This window comes from Elephantulus edwardii, unplaced genomic scaffold, assembly GCF_000299155.1.
Source record: "Elephantulus edwardii isolate Elephantulus edwardi_28Jun2011 unplaced genomic scaffold, EleEdw1.0 scaffold00117, whole genome shotgun sequence".
NCBI classification, from domain to species: domain Eukaryota; kingdom Metazoa; phylum Chordata; class Mammalia; order Macroscelidea; family Macroscelididae; genus Elephantulus; species Elephantulus edwardii.
The window spans coordinates 4,821,210-4,842,002 of NW_006399867.1; the positions used below are offsets into that span (position 1 = coordinate 4,821,210).

The following is a 20,793-nucleotide window of genomic DNA, read 5'->3' on the forward strand; positions in this document are numbered from 1 at the left end:
GCCCCATCCTTAGGGCACAACATAGATTTCCTTGTAGTTTCTCTTTGCCACCTGGTATTTCTTTAAGGTCATCAGAGAGGAGAATAAGTTTGAGGAAGATGATGACATTCAGCTAAGGGCTTCTGCTCTAACTTCTTAAACAACCCACCACCGCCACCTCTCCACTTACTCTGTCCCCCAGCAACAGTAGATAGAGTTAGGAGAACAAGGACAGAGAAATGTCCCTACATACTTATGTTTCAGTCAGCCCTATCTGGCTTTTATGCACTTTGTTCAGCTGTAGAATAATGGGTGCCCTGCCAGGGAAAAGGATCTCCCCCTTCTCACATAACAAAGCAATACCACTATCACACTTTACGGCTTGAGTAGCCAAGTTGGGACATTCACTGGGATTTCTGTTCAAGGCTGCCATCTAGTGGCTCCTCTCTGAATCCCTTTCTGTCTTTCCATCTCTGGCACTTGGCTCTGCTGTCTCTCCGGGAGAAAGATGGTCCTTTCCTCCCTTAGGACTGACAGCCTCTGAAAACCCATGGAGGGCCAGCTAAGAGTCCATTCAGACTCACCAGCAGTGAGGGAAGAGTGGAGCTCGTGTGGCATGAGCCTTGTTTTGCTGCTGTTTTGCACCATATTCATAGGTGCTCCTGTACCACGTGCTTGTCTCTCCTGATGGCCTGGATCTTGATCACACACCACACAACCCACAACCCCCACCCCCACCCCCGTAACTCCAAGTCCAGGTTTTTGATGGATGTTTAATGAGTCAGTCACATAAACCCGTGTGCACCTTTCCCCGTTACTTGCAGTCTTGGTGGTCTAACACTGCTCTAATAGAAATGCTGCTCGTGTGTGCTCTCATGGGACGGTTCCAGACCAGCTGTCCTTTGCCATCGGTAGCCATCAAGTTGACTACTGTTGCAGACCGAAGGTAAAATATTTTTATAATTATTAATAATGAGACAGCCAGCCAGGAATGAGATGTTGTGTTGTTTTTCTATAAAATGCTGGTCTGTCTGATACTTCTCTAAATCTGAACATTCAGATTAAGACAGACTAGGAAGAAGGATTGGCCATCCACTTCTGAAATAGCAGGCCTCTGAAAACCCTATGTACAACAGAACACATGTAGATAATAGAAAGGGCAACTGAGGTTGAGCTTTCAAATACAAAGGAAGAGGAACAGTTGTAAGCAGACACTAGTGATTGAGACATGGAATGTGAGAAACATGAATGTAGGAAAATTAGATCTTGTTAAGGAAGAAATGGAACGCATAAATATTGACATACTAGGCATTGGTGAGATGAGATGGATTGGCATGGGGCATTTTGAGTCAGATGATCATATGATATATTACTCTGGAGATGAAAAGGTGAGGAAAAAAGGAGTTGCTTTTATAGTTATGAAAGTCATTGCTAGATCTATCTTGAAGTACAGTATTGTGAGTGACAGGATAATATCCATATGCTTACGCACCAACAACCAGAGCCAAGGAAGACGATATAAAAGATTTTTACCAACTTTTACAATCGGAGATCGATCGAACATGCAGTCAAGATGCATTGATAATAACAGGTGACTGGAAAAGTTGGGAACAGAGAAGAAGATTCAGTAGTTGGAAAACATAGACTCGGAGACAGAAATGGAGCTAGAGAGAGAATGATTGAATTTTGCACAATCAATGACTTATTCATAGCAAATACGTTTTTTTAAGAGACATAAGTGCAGGTTATATACATGGATTTCACCTGATGGTATGCATAGGAATGAGATAAGAGAGAGTAAAAGGGGGGGGGCGGCAGCAGTCCTGATGACTGAGGTGCGCAAACCATGCCTCTCTGTGTATTTACTGAGAATCATCAGGAAGGCAAACAAAGGAAAATCACAAGAGAGTAGAAAATAAAAAGTATCATGGGAAGTCTTTTGCAGATAAGGCCAAGTTCCTTTTTATTGTTTACTTTATGCTTATCTCAGGAGGGAGGAATTCAGTAAATACAAACTAAGAACAGTGTTGACTCTTAAGGAATGCCTTAATGTCACAGGGTGAATTCTAGCTTGTATTATGCCTCTCTCATATCCTGATACAGCATTTGCTTTATTATTAATATTAAATTTGATATTCGACTTCCCACAGACTATAACTTTCAGTGACCTTGTGAACGTGGCCTGGAGGGACCAGTCTTGGAGAAGGACATCTTGCTTGGCAGGGTGGAGGCACAGTTCAAGAGAGGAAGAGATGGATTGACATGATACCTGGGGCAGTGGGATTAGGTGTATCAGAGTCAGTGAAACTGGCTCAAGATAGGGCAGGGTTCAGAGCTGTGGTGCACAGTATCACTATGAGTCATAGGTGACTCATGGCACATAACAAAAACCACCAGAGATACATACATGTATGGATGGATATACACAAGCTTGGAAGCAGGAGTGGCATCTACTTCCGAAATAGCTTGCTTCTGGAAACCCTGCGAACTTGGAGGAACGATGAAAGTTATCCAAGTGTTCAGGTCTTTCCTTCATAGGGTTGCTATGAGTCGTTTATAACTGCTAGCACTTATCAACAACAACAAATACATATGTGTGTGTATGCAACAAACAGTTCCCATTTCAACATTCTCCACGTGTTAAATATGCTCTCGTTTTCCCCTTCATCACTAATAATCACCAGAGGGAGAGATACGGACGTGGCACCAGGTCAAGTCCAGTCTTGTATGTGGGCATGGCAGAGGCCCCTCCTTCCCTTGGCAACAAGACGCTGAAACTTGGTTACTGGCCCCGAGACCTGTGTAAAACAGCCAGGGAGAAGAGTGAAGAAGCCTGGGGGATTATTTGATGGGATACTTGCTCCCTCTTCTCTTGGTATTGGTATGTAACTCTTATTCTACGATGAGCTTGGGGTATGCCAGGGAAGGTTCCAAGAAGGAGCCACTGAGTGGAAGGGAAGGTGGTTATTGCAGGAGGAGAAAGGACCAGGAACAAGATGACCAGCAGATCCCAACAGTTGTCCCTTTGCATCCTGTTTTTCCCTTTCTCTCTGCCTCTGCCAGGCAGCTCTTTAAGAGGCGATAGCCTATGACCTCTGAGGGGTGGCCCTGTGACCAGAGCTTCCAGAACATCACAGAAAGTTCTATTTTCTGTGTCATCCCCATTATGCTTCAAAGAAGGGTGAGTTTCAGAGCCCACTGGTCAGAGAAGAGTGTCTCTGGAGAAAAGGAGAGCTCTTTTATTTGTTGTTATAAAGAAAGACAATTAAAATGAATACCAGGAAGTGCTCACCTCAGAGGGTAAGTGAGATTAGTAACCTTTTAAGTCATATTTCTACTCTTTAAAAGCAGAACAAAAAATCTTTTATTTTCATTATTTAGAGGATTTGGGAATGGTGGAGATAAGAGAATGCTTCTGTCACAGACCAGTTGCTTAGAATCTCTTGAGCAAGCAAGTTTGTTAATCACATTTTTATGTTACAGTATTTGAAGTATTCTGCTTCAGGATAGACTTTCACAGATCTTCAAGTTCTGATGTGAAAGAGTTGAGATATCTATTGTCCTTTCTCCTGTTGTCCTTAAGGCCATTAAATGATATATTTCATCTGACGATTCCCAACTGGTCACACACATTGGAAATAGTGTAGCCTCTTGGTCTCCACACCCAAACCTTCTGATCCAGAGGGTTTGGAGAGGAGCCCTGGAATCTGTATCTTTACCTAGATCTTGAATGTTCTCCAATGGCAGGTCCTCAAGGGGACTTTAGGAACGGTCTTCCCAAGATAGGTGTGTCATTAGAAAGAAACTGCTTTAAAGTAACTGTTCTCCCAAGTCAGAGTGCCAGAATCCTGGCTGTGACAAGTTGAACTGTCAGTTGCCATCCACACAGAAGTGCCAGAGGAGCAAGTTCAAGGAACATTTGGAAACGAAACCGTATGCCATTCAAGTGGCCTTGTTGCCTGGGAGGGACTCCATACTCTGAAATGAAAACCTCTTGCTGTTTCCAGAGAGACTTCAGAATTGGTTATTTTGACAAATCATTTTACATCCTCACGAAGTTCTTACAAAAACCTATGTCTTCTCTTCTTGAAGATACCACAGAGAAATTTTAGCTTCAGAAACCCAATGGAAAAATTTCTGAGCTGAAACAGACTAGATGGGGCCTCTGTGTGTGTGTGTGTGTGTGTGTGTGTAGGGAGCTCTGATGATGCACTGGCTTCGATCAACCATACAAGTTCTTTTTTTATTGTTATTAAAATGTTTTATTATTTTTTATGTGTGTACTGTCAAATCGGATCTGACTAGTACGGGAAGAGATTGCCTTTCCTTCTTTAGCAAAGAATCTGGTGGATTGGAACCACTCACCACTGGGATTGCAGTGCAGCTTCTTACCACTAGGCCACCAGAGCTCCCTCCACACAAGTTTTTTTTTTAAGTTGAAAACAACAGGACCAGAGGCTCCCATACTTTTCATGTATGAGGTGGGGTCCAGGCATCTCTGCTTTTAACGGAATCCCTTTTGGGAGTCAGATGCATTAGGAGTTTTGAGAACCAATGGATAAATTGACCATTTGATCAATGCACTCATTCTATGCCCTTAAAACCTTCAGACTCAGTTTGCACCTTTGCTTGTGGATCAGGGTCATTTTGTCTAATGTAAATGTCAGTGTAGGTGATGTTGTAGTTATGTGTCATTGAGTCGAAACGGCCTCAGCTCACGCTGCAGTGGGTTTTCAGAGGCTTAGATTGTACAGGAGGAGATTGCTCGTCTTTCTCCCTTAGAGGAGCTGATAGATTTGAGCTGCTTGCCTTTGGGTTGGCAGCACAACTCCTTGCCAGTAGGTCTTGTAAAAATGCTGGTTGTGCAATGGGTAAAGCACTTGGTTGCTACCAAAAAGCTCTCATTCAGCAAAGGCTCCAAAGGAGAAAGATCCCGTGATCTCCCCTAACGCAGATAGCCTGTGGTTTCACTCTATCCTACAGGGTTGCTATGGGTCAAAATCGACTCAACAAATATCGCCCTTTCCAAAGTCGGTTGCCTTGTGGCTCTTGCCCTTTCCATTGTATTGGGAAGCAGTGGGATTCCAGCACTTTGGGAGCGAGTGTTTAAAAGCACTGGCTTCAAAGTCAAGTCTTTGCTCTTGTTTGGCTAAGATGTGTTACTTCTCCTCTGTAAGCCTTCATTTCTCCAGCTTGGGTATGGGTGTGAGAACTTTCATAAGGCTGCACGGTGCTGGCACATAATGAGCTGAGACTATGGTAGAGGTTCCTGGTTTAGTCGATAATGAGGTGGGTGCTCCAGGGGAGATGATGAATGTTAATGCGAGCAAGCAATGGGGAGGCGTTGAGACAAGGGTGCCTCAGAGCTGACTCCTGTGCCTCCCTCATTATCCCGCCTTCCTAAGTGAATACACCTCACATAGTCTGTCTCATCTTACAGAGGGGTCAAGTCCAGGGTCATTGCCTAACTTGGAAATGTCAGAATGTCACTCTGACTCTTGAAAGTCCCCCGAGCCATCTTTAAAGTGCTGTTCAGCAACACTGTTCAATAAACCTAACCCAGGAGTTTTGACCTGTCACAAACTGTACTTTCTCCATCCAGGCCCCAGATGCTGTAGTTGTCTTATGCATAGGAAGTGAGTCATTAAAAATTTGCTCAGTGTAATTCAAAACTGCAGTCCCCTCAGCTCTGCAAGGTGCTCATCCCAGAAAGACATTTGGGAGCTGGACTGCCCATGGTGGACACAGGATCACCCCTCCTCTGGAAGCCCACCCCCAGGCATTCCCTCACTGAATGGAGTAAAAGGTCCAACACCCTCGCTGTTTAAATCCTACTTTGCTCTCTTCGTGGGAAGCATTGAAACTTGCTTATTTATATGTAACGTTCACTACAACTGTATGAGCAAGTTTTTACTTGTAACTTTGCATATGTAAAAAGCAAGAGCCTTCTTTTTCTTTTATGTGAGCTCCTTTCATGATAATCAGATGCTGAGTCTCTCGCAGAATTGGGGCTCTCTGCAGAAGGGAAAACATTTTTCTCAGTTTGCTCACAGAGAAGAACTCAAAAGGATCAAGATGCTACAGGAGAGAGATTAAGGTTCTAAAAGGAAAGACAAGTATAGAATGTATGAGGAAGGTCTTGGTGGGCAGAGTGCTTGGTCTCTAACTTTTCTGGGGGCCTCTTTATGCCTTGCTGTATTCTCAGAGATCTGGAAAGCTTTCCTAAGTCCTCAGGAGTAACCTTATTCCCATTTCTCACAGATCAGCAGAGAGGACTCGATACATCACATGAGCCACCCCCAGAAGCGGCCAGAGCTCCCCCCTCTGCCTACGTCTGCCAGTGAGGAACCATCTGAACTCTATCAGGTATGCCTACCCGGCCTCCACTCTCCTGCTGAGGGTGGCCCAGTGAAGGACACTACCTGTCTTCAGTGGTTACTGCTGGTAGGGCAAACAGAGGGACTTAACAAATGGATTTAGGGTCTTTGGCCCAAAGCGGCTACAGCAGTGTGGTAGGAAGAGCCATGCTGCCTTACCAAGTTTGAATCTTGCTTTCTCTACTTACCTCTGGCATTGTTTAAACGTTCCGGACATCTGTGTCCTTAACCACAAAATGAGGGTAAGTGTATCTACTTTATTGCCCTCTGTCTGGGAGGAAGTGCTAACAGGATGCTCCTTAGAGGCAAGGAGGGTGAAATGTCAACTCACATACTTTGCATGTTGTGAAGAAGGGCCAATGCTCAGAAAAAAGGACACTATACTGAAGAGCAATGATGTCAGTCTGGAGACTATGGTGTGCCTGATACATGCCATGATCTTTGCAGTCACTTGTCATGCATCAGAGAGCTGGACAATGACCAGGGAGGATAGAAGGAGAATTGATGCCTTTGAGCTGTGGTGTTGGAGAAGAGTATTGAATATACCATGGACTGCTAAGAAAATGAATAGGCTTGTCCTGGAGAGGGTGAAGTCGGGCTGCTCCATGGAGGCAAGGATTCTGAAGCTCTGTCTGATATAATTTGGGCATGTTGCAAGGAGGGACCGGTCCTTGGAGAGGGACATCATGCTTGGAAGGGTGAAGGGACAGCGCAGGAGAGCAAGACCCTCGGTGAGATGGATTGAGTCAGTGACTGGGGTAATCGGGGTGGATGTGTCAGAGATAGTGAGATTGGCACAGGATAGAGCAGAGTTTAGGGCTGTTGTACATAGGGTTGCTATGAGTTGCAGGCAACTCGATGGAACATAACAACAACAACATGTTGGAAAAGGTGGAGGGTCAGAGAAAGATGAAGAAAGATGAAGACCCTCAACAAGATGAATTGCCACAGTGACTGGAACAATGGGCTTGAGCATGTTCGAGATGGTGAGGATGGCACAGGGTAGGGCAGGGTTCAGATCTGTTGGTCATAGGGTCGCTATGAGTTCAATCAACTTGATGGCACCTAACAATAATATCTGTAAGGAATAGAGTCCCTCGGGGTGTAACAGTTAATGCGCTGGGCCTCTAACAGAAAGGTTGCAGGTTTGAGTCCACTTGGAGGTGACTCAAAGTCTTGGGACTAGGTAATGAACACTGAGTTGGAACAGATAGGGGTAGAACCATCAGAGAGGCAGGTATGATCCAACATATGGGTGACAATGATCTGGAACTAGAAGTGTATGGCCAGGTGGACTTGGGGAGGGAGAAAGGAGGAGAGAGAGGGAGGAAACTTTGCAACAATGAATGAATGAAACCCCAGCTTCTCTGTAAAGCTTTGTTAAAATCACAATTATAAAAAAAAAAAACCAACCCACAAACCCCTAAACAAAAGGTCAACAACTCTTAGTTCTCAAGTACTGCTACAGCAGTGCTACCCAAAGTGGTTGGCTTTAACAAACAGAAATGTATTCTCTTTCCATTTGTTGTCATTGTTGTTATGTGGCATGGAGTCGTCTGTGACTCTGAAGCCTGCCCTGTCACTGACTCCGATACACCTAATGCCATTGCTCCAGATATTGTGCCAGTCCATCTCATGTAGGGGCTTGGATTTCTAGGGAAAGGTGAGCACGCGCGTGCGCTCTCGCTCTCCTTTTCTCTCTCTCTCCCCACCTCCCCCACCAGTGGTGGACGGAAGTCCTTCTTTCTTTTTTTTTTTTCTGGTAGAAGAGAAAAAGCAGTATTTATTCAAGGTTAAATCTCAGAATGCAGCAACGTAGAGGACAGAAGATTGAATGGAAACAATAAAAACAGGGAGGAAGTAGAAAGAACAATTTTTTTAAAAAATAATTTTAATGAGCATTTACAGAGATTTTGGATTTCCATTCATTCATTGCTGCACTTCTCTCCCTGCCCAGCCCAACCCCCCAGTTCGCTCCTCTCTTTCAAAAGTAAAAGAAACACTCCTTCCCTGGGACACAATCCCCCCACACCGCTCCCGCTGCCCCAAGTACATTCCACTATGCGACCTTAATTGTGGACTCCTGTGATAACCATAATACCCTATCATGCATCGCTTTTAAATTATTCACGCCTAGTGGCAAGAAGCTGCACTGCAATCCCAGAGGCCCGCGGTTCGAATCCATCAGATGCTCTTCTGGAGAAGGAGGGACAATCTCCTCCTGTGTACCAGTCAGATCTGATTTGACGGTACACACACAAAATAAAAAAATTCTGAGAAAAACTGGATAAATTGTGTACACTGCACTGAAACGGATGAGGGAGTGAATAATTTAAAAGTCCTTCTTTCTTTCAGAACAAAGACTTTTGGCCAGGTGCTCCATGGAGATTTCCATATGCTTTCGCCTTCCCTGGTGTTCAGAGCTTTTTAATTCAGGAACCTGAGTCTTAAAGGACACACTGCACATCTGTCCGTTATTCCTTGGTGATCCTGGGTCCCCCCCCCCCTTTGCTCTCCTCCTCTTTTGTCTCTGGTGAGTTACTGGCCATTTTGGTCACACTCCCTAGAAAACATACCTTATGTTGGCCCGGGCCACAATGGGAGTAAGGGAGTTAGGTTCTAACCTTAATCTCTCTACAACTCTTTGACTTTTCGGATCATGGGAGAGCTCACGTAGTTGCCACATGATGAACTGCATTTGTCTACGTGGGGAGGTGGGGGAGGGAGAATAGTTCAGTCCATGACATCAGCCAATGAAAACTCTATGTAGTTACACATTATGGGCGATGCTGGAGGACTTTATATTGAGTGAAATAAATAGCTCAGTCACAAAAGGACAAATACTGCATAATGCCATTGTTATAAAATAGAAGTGAGCTGGGAATTGGGGGGAAGCTCAGAAAAGAGGGGATAAATAATGAACACTGCATTGGAACAGATCATGGAAAGAGCTGTTTAGAAGAAATCTATGATTAGGCATTATTTATATAACAACAGTCCAGGATAAGAGGTGCATAGCAAAGTGAACTTGATGTGTGTGGGGGGAATTATGCAATGAATATTTAAAAGGTGAACAGGGAGGGGCAGGGAGGAAAATGTGCAACAATGAATGAATGAAAATCTAACTTTTCTTTAAATGTTCATTAAGATAACAAAAAGAGAACTCTACGTAGCCCAGTTCCACTGTGACATGGATGGGGTTGCTGTGAGTTGGAGTGAACTTTCTAGCAACTGATTTATTTATTTTCTTTAGTGGTAAAGAATAAAGGCTGTCGATAAAGAGTGTCTCACTCACTGACCTTTCTGTCTGTGGAGGACTTATCCTTGCCATTGAAGGTCATGCTCATAGTGGTCAGAGAAGGATAGTTGGGGTCTATTCAGAAAGTATTGTCATAGACAGTGAGGCTAGATGTGCAGGAGGTACTGTGTCTGGGACCCCACAGGGCTCCCTGTGAGCCGAACCCAAGTCCTGCCAAGGCCAGGCTCCCCAAGGGGGCTTCTCATGACTCCTCTGCGTTTGTCTCCCCTGCAGACGATCATGGCACACAGCCTTTATCCCCCACTGATGCAACGTACCTCATGGACTCTCGCTGCCCCCTTCAAAGAGCAACATCAGTACCGCGGGCCCAGCGACGCCATTGGCAACAACTACACCCTGACGGCCCAGCATCTGAAGTTGAAAAACATGGCAAAGACCACTCAGTCGGTTGCCGCCAACATCCCCAGGGAGAAGCGACTTCAGGTGCTGCCACCAGGTATGTGGAAATGTCCAACCTCGGGTTTGAAATCCGACAAGTCACATATGTGAGTCTGTGAGAAAAAAAAACCAAACACAAACAAACAACAAAACAAACCATATGTGAGTCTATGCCAGTAACTTTCTTTTTTTTTAAAAAAAAAATATTATTTTTTGTGTGTGTGCTGTTATATCAGATCTGACTGGTACAGGAGGAGATTGCTCCTCCTTCTCCAGCAGAGCATCTGGTGGATTTGAACCCTGGGATTGCAGTGCCGTTTCTTGCCACTATGCCATTAGAGCTCCCTAAAAAAATTTTTTTTTAATTGTGACTATAATTGTTGTTGTTGTTATGTGCCATCAAGTCGCTTGCGACTTATAGCGACCATATGTACAACAGCCCTAAACCCTGCTCTGTCTGTCCTGTGCCAATTGCACTGTCTCCGATACACCCATCCCGATTACCCCAGTCACTGAATCAATCCACCTCATAGAGGGCCTTCCCCTCCTGTGCTGTCCCTCCACCGTACCAAGCATGATATCTCTCCCCAAGGACTGTGTAGGATTTTCATTCATCTATTGTACATTTTCTCTCCTACCCACCAAATTTGCCTTTTAAAAAAAATTTTATACTGGTTTATTTACAAAGTTTGAATATATTGTTTTTCCACAAAAGATCCTTCCCATCTCCTTCACCCCCCACTCACTGAATTGTGCAACCCTATGATTAACATCCCCCAATATACTTTTTTTTTAATTTATTCATTGTTGCATAATATCCTTCCTCCCCTGGCCCCAGTCCACTTTGCTATGTACCTATTATTCTGGACTATTGTTCTGAAAATAATGCCTAATCATATATTCCTTTTAAATAATTATTTCCTTCATCTCAACACAGTGTTATTTATCACTTTTTTTTTTTAAAGGAAATAGTACTTAAAGGGGAAAAAGAAATTCAAAAGCTTCTGCCCAGTTACTGAGGATGTTGTAACTATAGTTTTGTAGGAAATTGTGCCCTTCCTGAAGTTCATGTCCAGTAGTCTCCTTCTGTGCCATGTATAGACCTAGAAACCCAGTGGAGAGTCAGCTATGAGTACATAGATTCTAACCAGAAGGCCTTGAGTTTGAGAGTTGAGTAAGTTATAACTGATAATGCTGCAATTCAATATAGAAAGATTTTACAGAATAATGTTGTTGTTGTTGTTGACCATCAAGTCAGAACCAGCTGATAGCTGACCCTCCAGCGAGTTTTTAGAGGCACAGGATAGGTGGGCACGGAGGAGAGTGCCCATCTTTCTCTCGCAGAGCAACTGGTGGATTTGAACCAGATCCCTTTCTTTGGACTCCTTACCACTAGGCCACCAGAGCTCCCTATTTTATTGTGGTGGTTGTTGTGGTCGTGGTGTACCTTCGAGTCGGAACCGACCCATATCTGACTCCCCAGCAGGTTTTCAGATGCAGTTAATCACAGTGGGATTTACAACCCATTTTACAGTTTGAAAAGCAGAGGCCTGGAGTGAAAAAGTCACTTCTTGGGGTCAGTTAGTGATGCAGGTGAAACCAGAACTTATTTGTCCTGCCTCATCCCACCCACCCCTCTGTGTCCTTTTGCCCTATTGTGCTTTTGGCTGCCCTACTGTTTGTGTCTCTGTGGTCGGAAAATGGCCCAAGTCACTACTCCATCACTGAAGTATCCCCCACCACCCCCATCCTCTTCTAGTTACCAAAACCATGCCCAATAAGAAGAAAATGAAGCTTTCCTGCAGAGACACCGGGGAATCCAGCAGGTAAGGTGTCACAATGGGAATGGCCAATACTGGGCTACCCTGGAAGAAGGTTGTGGAGAGACTAAAAGGTCATGGTGTCCAGAAAACTGTCCCGCAGCACTCCCAGTGCTCTGCTACTGGGACCGGAAAGGTGGACCTCACAGTGCATCTGTGTGAACTGGGTTCACGGACAGAGCTTGTTTCCATTTCAGGACCAGACTGGTCCAGCACAGGTCGCCATCCTTGACTGGGAAGGACATGGAGACATCCGTGGACTTCCCAGGAAGCCAACCAATGAGTCCGGAAGAACAGTTTGATGTGATGTTACGACAGGAGATGGAACTAGAAAGTAAAGAAAGCCAACCGTCCGAATCCGACTTGGAGGTATGTGCCTGTTGCTACCTTTTTCTTCATTTGCTAAGTCTTAACTCAGCGTCTCAGTCGATCTGGTTAGAAACTGGAGTTTGTAGCAGAATGAACTGGGAAGTGTGTTAAAAATACCAGTGGCCAGGTCTTGTGGCAGACTCATGAGGGAGGCGCAGCGCAAGCGTGCGTGCGTGTGCACATTTTCTCTACGCTGGTGGTGTTACGTGCCATCAAGTCAAAACTGATCCAAAGCAGAGCTGACCCTGCAGCAGGTTACCAGAGACTGTAAATCACAGAGGAGGAAATTGCCCGTCTTTCTCCTAAGGAGCAGCTGGTGGATTCAAACCACCTGTCTTTGGATTGGCAGTCCAATTCCCTACCTCTAGGCCACCAGAGCTCCTGTCTACAAAGTCAGTCCTACAAAATTATGCTTTTCGATCTTCATATAACTCAGGTCATAAAGTGGCAACTTGGGCGAGAGATGCCAGATTTCACATGGAAATAAAGCAAAATCCAAGGCACCCAATTAAATTTGACTGTCAGCTAAAAAAGGGAGGAGGATTTTATTTTTAAAGTAAAAGTACATGTTTGGTCATTTTATTTCATTCCCAATTTGCTCACCTGGATTTAGTTAACAATCACTTGTGGGCTGGAAGCCTCTTGTTTAAGTCAGTCAGGACCTGTTGGGCAGGCCTTTGTATTTAAAAGTTGGTTGGGGCTGGAGGGCCTGCTAATTGTGTTTGTGAAGAACAGTTGTTTTAACACCATGCTGCAAATGATGGTAATACATCAAAAAAAATGTGTTTCTAAGCAAGGTCATCAATTTAAAATTGTGCAGCAATGTGTTAAATGGTACAGCACTGGTCTGTCAATTTGCTGTACTGAGATAACTTGGGGTTGCTTTGATACTGAATGCTGTCCCATTGGTATATCAAATGCATAATAGTTACCTATGGTGGACAGGGTTTGGTGAAGCTCCACGATTAAGACAGACTTGGAAACAGGATTGGCATCTACGTCTTCAACAACAGGCCTTTGGAAACTCTATGACCATTAGAGAAATGACGATAGTTATAGAACAGGGTTCAGATCTTTTGTTCATGAGGTCGCTATGAGTTGTATACAACTTGACGGCACTTAACAACGACAAAAGTATTTGTGTGCCCCACTGTATACTGTGTTTCCTCTGGCAATCCTACTGTAGCTTGAATTCAAACTGTAGATGGTTTGAAAATGAGGCAATGTTCCCAGTCTTTCTTAAAAAATTAAAAGTTTCGGCACTGAGGTTCAACTGTCTTTATGAGATGAGAAACACACTCCTCATTACTTTCCCCTCAACATTCTTTATGACTTTCCGATACCCAGCAAATTTCCACTTAATACCTGCCTGGCCCCTGTATTGTTCTGTTTCTAGCTCCTTCATGAGAGAAGAACAAAGCTTTAGCACAAACAGGTGGTGTGTTTATAGCCATTCGCTGCCAGGTGACACTGACTCATGGTGGCACTGTGTATTGTCAAAGTAGAGCTGTACTCTATGAGGTTAAGTGACCTTTTAGAAGTAGACCACCAGGCCCTTCTGCCAAGGCACTCTGGGTGGACTCAAATGCTAGCCTTTCAGTTAGGAACCTGGTGCATTAACTGTTTGCACCCCCCTGAGACTCCCCTGGCCCTGTATTCTGATGGTTAATAATAAAGCCCTCAATGGCTGAATATGTGCACAAGTTAGTGCCACGTCACGACTTACTCATTATGAATCTTCACGTTGCCCGGGTGTGGAATTGTGAAATGCACACTGATGAAGCAACTTGCCCAGGGTCGCCCAGTAGGAGGGAAAACTAGATGTTAGGCCAGGCCAGACTAGTCCCAGCATGCCTCTGTGCTCTTGAGAACGATGCAGAATTTCTCAAACTTCTCAAATACGTGAAGATAAAAATCACTTACCTGCCACGTGGCTTTGAATCTTCCTGAATTGCCTGAGGAGAAGCCTGGGAATCTGGATCTTAACAAGAGTTAATCCAGACAATGCTAATAATCGAGTACCTTATATTAAACAGCTTCCGTGAAGACTAGAGAATGAAGGGTTGGCAATTATCTGCCACTCTGCTCAGAGGCAGTTAGCACAGACGCCCACAGCTGGTTTTGAACCCTTTTCCTACACTTTGCACTTCTCCTCCATCTGAGATGTTTTTTCTTAGGGCCACATCAAGGAGCTTAGAATCAAGCCATAAATGTGTGAAGCTCCCTAAAACTGCCGGGTTGCTCTTATCATTTTGGTTTTGTTGGTGTATTTAGGTTGCTTTCTAAACTCACAACATCATGGTTGGCTTGTAAGAACCATCGTGGGGGGCGGGGATTGTAAAACAATGAAAGAATTTGTCTTTTACTTTTCCAAGAGGGTAGTGTACTGGGGGGGGGGGGTTGGGAGGGGAGAAAAGTGCAACAATGAATGAATGGAAATCCAAAATCTCTGTAAATTTTCATTGAAATTAATAATAAATAAAAAAAATATTAAAAAAATAATTAAAAAAAAGAACCATCCTAAATTTCACCAGGATGTTGGAAATTCCTTGGAGCTCACAGCTTCAAGCCATCTTATCAGAATGTTTTGTAAAGAGGTGAACTGTTTGAATCCATGTGAAGAGTTTGTTATCCTGCTGAACACTCCCCAAATATAAACATGCTTCAAGATGCATAATAGGCTCCTCCCATGATGGCACTTGACAGTTATCTCTTTTTTTAAATAGTGGATCTCTAATGATTCTACAGAGTGGGGAAATTATTGTACAATATTACTCTTAACACACACAAGCCAAATCCTGCTGAAGATAATCCAGAAGTGACTGAAACAGTATATTGACAGAGAACTACCAGAAATGCAAGCTGGGTTTAGAAAAGGCTGTGGCACTGGAGAAATTATCGCCAATGTCAGATGGATCTCGGCAGAAAGCAAAAAATACCAGAGGGATATCTATCTGTGTTTCATTGACTATTGAAAGACATTTGACTGGGTAGATCACAACAAATTGTGGTTATGAGGAGAATGGGAATCCCAGAACACTTGATAGTGCTTATGCAAAACCTATACTTGAACCAGGAAACAGTCCTCTGAACAGAGCAATGAAACATGGCGTGGTTCAAAATCAGGAAGGGAGTGTTTCAGGGATACGTCCTGTCTCCATACTTTTTTCAATCTATATGCAGAACAGATCATTCTGGAGGCTGGGCTTTATGAGGAGGAATATGGCATCAGGAGTGGAGGAAGACTCATCAACAGCCTACGTTATGCAGAGTACACAAACTTGCTTGCTGAAACTAAAGAGGACCTGAAGCACTTGCTGCAGAAGGTCAAGGACTGTAGTCTTCAAGATGGATTGAAGCTCAGCATTGAGAAGTCAAAAGTTCTCACCGTTGGGCCAGTTGGCAGCACCATAATGGATGGAGAAGAGATTGAGGTTGTTATATAGCTTGTTCGACTCCACAACCAACGCTTTTGGCACCAGCAGTCAGTAAGTCAAAAGGCAAATTGCATTAGGTAAATCAGCTGTCAGGGATCTTTCCAGAGTACGGAAGAGCAATGATGTTAGTCTAGAGACTAAGGTGCACCTGATTCAGGTCATGGTCTTCATAATTACTTGCTATGCATCAGAGAGCTGGACATGACTAAGGATGACAGAAGAAGAATTGATGCCTTTGAGCTATGGTTCTGGAGAAGAGTCTTGAAAATACTGTGGACCTCCAAGAAAACAAATAGGTCTGTCTTGGAGAGGGTGACACCAAATTTCTCCTTGGAGGCTGGGATTTTGAAACTCCTTCCCGTCTACTTTGGACATGTGTCCAGGAGGGACCGATCCTTGGAGAAGGACATCATGCTTGGAATGGTGGAGGTACAGCACAGGAGAGGAAGATCCTGGATGAGATGGATTGATAGAGTAACTAAGGCAATGGAGGTAGGTGTGTCGTAGTCAGTGAGACAGGCTTCAAAACTGTTGTACATAGGGTCACTATGAGTCACAAGTGACTCAATGTCACAGAACCACAACAATAACAACATCTCTGGGATTGCAGTGCAGCTTCTTGCCACTAGGCCACCAGAGTTCCCCAGTAACAACATCTCTGAATATTATTTTTTATTTACTTCCCCCTCCCTCCCTATTCAAACCATTGTGTATGTCTTCTTCCAGACCGTTAATTGCAATACAGATAGTTTCTGATTGTCCACTCATTTCAGATTGCCCTTCCCTCCACCTGCTCCAGGGCGCTCTGGTGGTTTAGAGGTTAAGGAATTGTGCTGCCTACGGAGAGGTATGTGGTTCCAATCGATGAGCTGTTCCAAGAGAAAAAGATTGGTAATCTTCTCTTGTGTCACTTACAGCATTTGAAAACTCACTGGAGGGTCAGCTATAGGTTGGTTCCAATGGTACATACCAAACAACAACCACCTATTCCAATACTGCGTTCATTCCCCATCCATTCTTTTCTTGCCCTTGCCATTGACAGTCCTTTCTTAAATCCCATTGAAATCTGTCTGGCTTTGCTCGTATCCTCCAGAGACATGACGGAAACTGGCCCATAATCTGGACCCAATGAGTATTAGGTGGCAGATCCAGAAAGCATGCTGGCAGCAAGTGAAGAGTGAGGAGGGGAGCGCTGTGCACAGGGCCGCCTAGTGGTGGGTGGGTGTGGGGGCTGGGCACAATCCTGATCATTTCCTTGCTGTTGTGTTGATGCTGCAGAGATACTACTTCTATTTGACCAACGGGGTCCGGAGAGACATGATTGCCCCCGAGGACGATGAAGTGGCAGTCCGGATTTCAAAGTTGATTCCTAACAAACTGCTAACAAGCACCTTGGAGCCCCTGCTGAAGGAGCTCTTTCAGGAGAAGGAAAAGGACTATTACGACAGCCTGAGGAAAAGCATTGGTAAGGCTGGGCGAGCGGGAGGGAGGCGTCATCTTTCTGCTCATGTCAGGTCTCCACGCTGGTTCCTCTGAAAATACCAAAAGCATCATTTCACTTTTCAGTCCCAATGACAGTGTCCCATCACTGAAATCCACCATCTCCCTCCAGTTCCATGTGCATTCAGATCACCTGAGAATCTTGTTAAAATGTATACTCCGAGTGAAGAGTTTCAGGATGGGGCCCAATATTCTGTTACCAACAGGGTTCCAATTGATAGGGTCTTTGCCTTTTTAAAGTAAACAACACTTAGAACAGGCATGTGGATAAACAAACTTTGTTTACTTCTTGGAAGTACAAAGGAGATAGAAGCTAGTGCATTTGAGAAATGGAATCGCAAAAGGGGGAGGCGTTGTGGGAATATTGATAGATTAGTAAGGGCATTGGACAGGGCTTGTTCTTCTTTTGTGTTTTTTGGGTAAGAAGATACGGTTTGCTTAGATAAGAAGGTCTTATCCAAACCTAGAGGTAGGTACATATAGCTGATCTTCAAGATGTAGTTTGATTAAGCACTTTTAGTCACACTGTAACTTCCTATCGACTACACACCACCACAGCTTCCTCCAGCCTGCCAGTCTATGTCTGGTTTTGCCAGCACCACTTGTTGAAGAGTTTGTCATTTCACCACTTGATAGATTTTGTTTCCTTGTCAAATAGCAGTTGAGAAATGATGATAGTTCTAGAAAGGCTTCAAGCCTTTTGTTCATAGGGTCGCTATGAGTCGTGCTCGACTCAACAGCAGTTAACAACAACGTAGGTAGATGGGTCCATTTCTGGGTTCTCGAGTCTCTTCCATTGGTCTATTTGTCTGTGCTGTTTAGGTTATTACAGCTGTGCAGTAGGTTTTGAGGTCAGAGAGTGCTATGCTTCCCATTTTTTTTTCAGAAGAACTTTGCTTATTCAGGGTCTCTTTCTTTTTCAAATAAACTTGCCAGTTGCCTTTGCTATTTTGGTATCTGTACTGGGATTGTGTTAAACATGTAGGTTGCTCTTGGTAGGATTGTCATTTTTACGATAATTGAGTCTTGCTATCCATGAACAGGTACTATTTTTCCATTTATGCCTTTGAGTTGTGGTGCTGGAGAAGGGCACCAAGTATCCCATGGACTGCCAAGAGAGTAAACCAATATGTCTTGGAGAGAGTACAACCGGAATACTCCTTGGAGGGAAGATTGTGAAACTTTATCTTACTTTGGGCATGTTGTTAGGAGAAGTCAGTCTTTTGAGAACAGAATAATGCGTGGGAAAATGTCAGGTCAGCGAAGGAGGGGAAGATCCTTAACAAGCCCAGTTGACATAATGACTATAAAGATAGACTCTAATGTGGCAGAGATGATGAGGATGGCACAGGACAGGGCAGAGTTCAGATCTGTTGTTCACAGGGTCACTAGGAGTCATATTCTCTCCAGGGGCCCAGCCCTGCTTAGCTGCCGGATCTTAGATGGGGGGAGAGTAAGCCAGTCTGTGGAGTAAACCTGCACTGGCTCTAAGCATGGAACACGGTGCCGCTCAGAGTTCCCACTTGGTCACAGCAGGGTGTTTACTCTATTTTTTTTAAATTATTATTAAATTTTATTTGTTTTAATGAACATTTACAGAGATTTTGGGTTTTCATTCATTCATTGTTGCACTGTGTGTTTACTCTCTTGATTACAGTTGATTACATCCTCATGGACCCCACAGAGAGAAAAAGACTCTGCATCACAAGCATCCCCCGCCCGTTTCCTCAGAGGGTGATCCGGGCCCCCGTGCCCTGGCATAGTGCCTACGTGTCTGCCAAGAAGTGGAACAGGAAGCATCTACATGTCGTCAACCCCATGATGCTCAGCCTGAAGGACTTGTGGTTCTCAGAGTAAGACGTGCCTCTCTTCCCTCTTCTCTCCCATCCATCCTTCCTTCCTTCCACACAGAAGAGAACCTCCCAGATTGGGCACAGTGGAAGCAGCATCAGACAAAATTCTTAGACCAAAGTGCACATGAGACCTTAAGTATCAGCTCTTCGCCCTTCACAGGTGACCTTTCTTTGTGCTCCTCCTAGACCCCTGTCTGTCTCTACGCAACGGACTGTGCTGACTGAGAGCACAGAGGTAGAGCCAGCCTGCTCATGTTCGAATCCTAGTTCCATCACTTCATGAATGATGTGGGTCTGTTACATCACTGCCTCTCTGTTTTCCTCATCTCTAAACTTTTGGAAAGAGTTCCGGCTAGCTTAGTGGTGAGGAGTTGCATTGCCAACCCAGAGGTACATGGTTCGAATCCACCAGCTGCTCCACAGGAGAAATAAGGAAAATCTCTTTCCATGCAATTTACAGCCTCTGAAAACCCTCTGGAGAGCCAGCTATGAGTTCAACAGGGCAGCAAACAACAAATGCTGGCGAGGTTGTGGAGAGATTGGACCTCTCATTCACTAAAAGGTGGCAGTGTAAAATGGTACAGCCACTATGGAAGGCAGTCTAACACGTTCTCAAAATGTTGGAAATAGAGATACCATTTGATCCAGAAATTCTGCTACAGGGAGTATACCCTAAAGAAACCAGAGCCACAACTCAGACGTATGTACACCCATGTTTATTGTTGCATTATTCACAACAGGAAGGAGATGATGGAAGCACCCCAAGTGTCCATCAACATATGAATGGATAGAAAAACTGTGATACGTTTCCTTAACTTTTTATATTATTGGTCTTATACCATCGTTGTCCTTTTTTTGTATGATATATGCTACTCAATATTTCATCCATGTTGTGCAATATTTTGCAAATTCTTGATCAGTTTCTCCATGATGCATTTGGTGGATGTCCCATTTGGTTTCTTCAATGATTTGTTCATTGAAAATCATTCGGCTTCCAGAGCCAAGGCTGCATAGTGGAGTGGACCTGGGGGGAGGGATTGTAAAACAATGAAAGAATTTGTCTTTTTCCTTTTCCAGGAGGGTAGTGTATGAGGGGGGAGGGTTGGGAGGGGAGAAAAGTGCAACAATGAATGAATGGAAATCCAAAGTCAATTAATTTCAATTTTTATTGAAATGAATAATAAATTTAGAAAAAATGGGGGGAAAATCATTCGGCTTGTTTCTAATACTCTCTATTAGAGTAATGATGACGTAAACATGGTTGTGAGTCTGGATTGTGTTACAGCTCTTACTTCTCTAGGATATAAACCTAGCGCTGGGATTGCTGGGTCAAATTTCCACTTTTAACTTTTTAAGGAAACACCAAACTGCTTTCCATAGTGTGAAAAAGGTTATACCATTTTGCATTCCCACCAGCAGTGTAATAAAGTTCTAATCTCTTACCAGCGTTTATTGTTAACTGCCCTGTTGAAATGTGCTATTGTTGCTGGGATGAGATGGAATCATACTGTTTTGGTTAGCATTTCTTTGACAGTTTATTATCTTAAGTGGTTCTTTTTGTGTTTATAGACTGAATGTCTTTTGTGAAGTGTTTTTTCCTGTCTTCTATCATTTTGTAAGTGGGCTGTTTATCTTTTTCTTGTGGAGGTGTTGGAGTTTTCTATTAATTTTAAAGAGGAATCTTCTTGTTTTAAAATAATTTTAATGAGCATTTACAGAGATTTTGGATTTCCATTCATTCATTGCTGCACTTCTCTCCCC

The 20,793-nt window shown here is 43.9% G+C and overlaps 1 protein-coding gene across 1 annotated transcript in view; it reads left to right on the plus strand.

The window, feature by feature from the left end:
• The first annotated feature begins 5,235 nt into the window (after positions 1–5,235).
• DNAH3 (dynein, axonemal, heavy chain 3) overlaps positions 5,236–20,793 on the plus strand; it is a 230,099-nt gene continuing 214,541 nt past the window's right edge. Inside the window, exons 1-7 of the mRNA XM_006892705.1 lie at positions 5,236–5,268; positions 6,241–6,345; positions 9,889–10,123; positions 11,813–11,879; positions 12,071–12,242; positions 16,958–17,144; positions 18,837–19,032. Of these exons, the coding sequence (XP_006892767.1) occupies positions 5,236–5,268; positions 6,241–6,345; positions 9,889–10,123; positions 11,813–11,879; positions 12,071–12,242; positions 16,958–17,144; positions 18,837–19,032 (995 nt within the window). The remainder of the gene's footprint in view (positions 5,269–6,240; positions 6,346–9,888; positions 10,124–11,812; positions 11,880–12,070; positions 12,243–16,957; positions 17,145–18,836; positions 19,033–20,793) is intronic.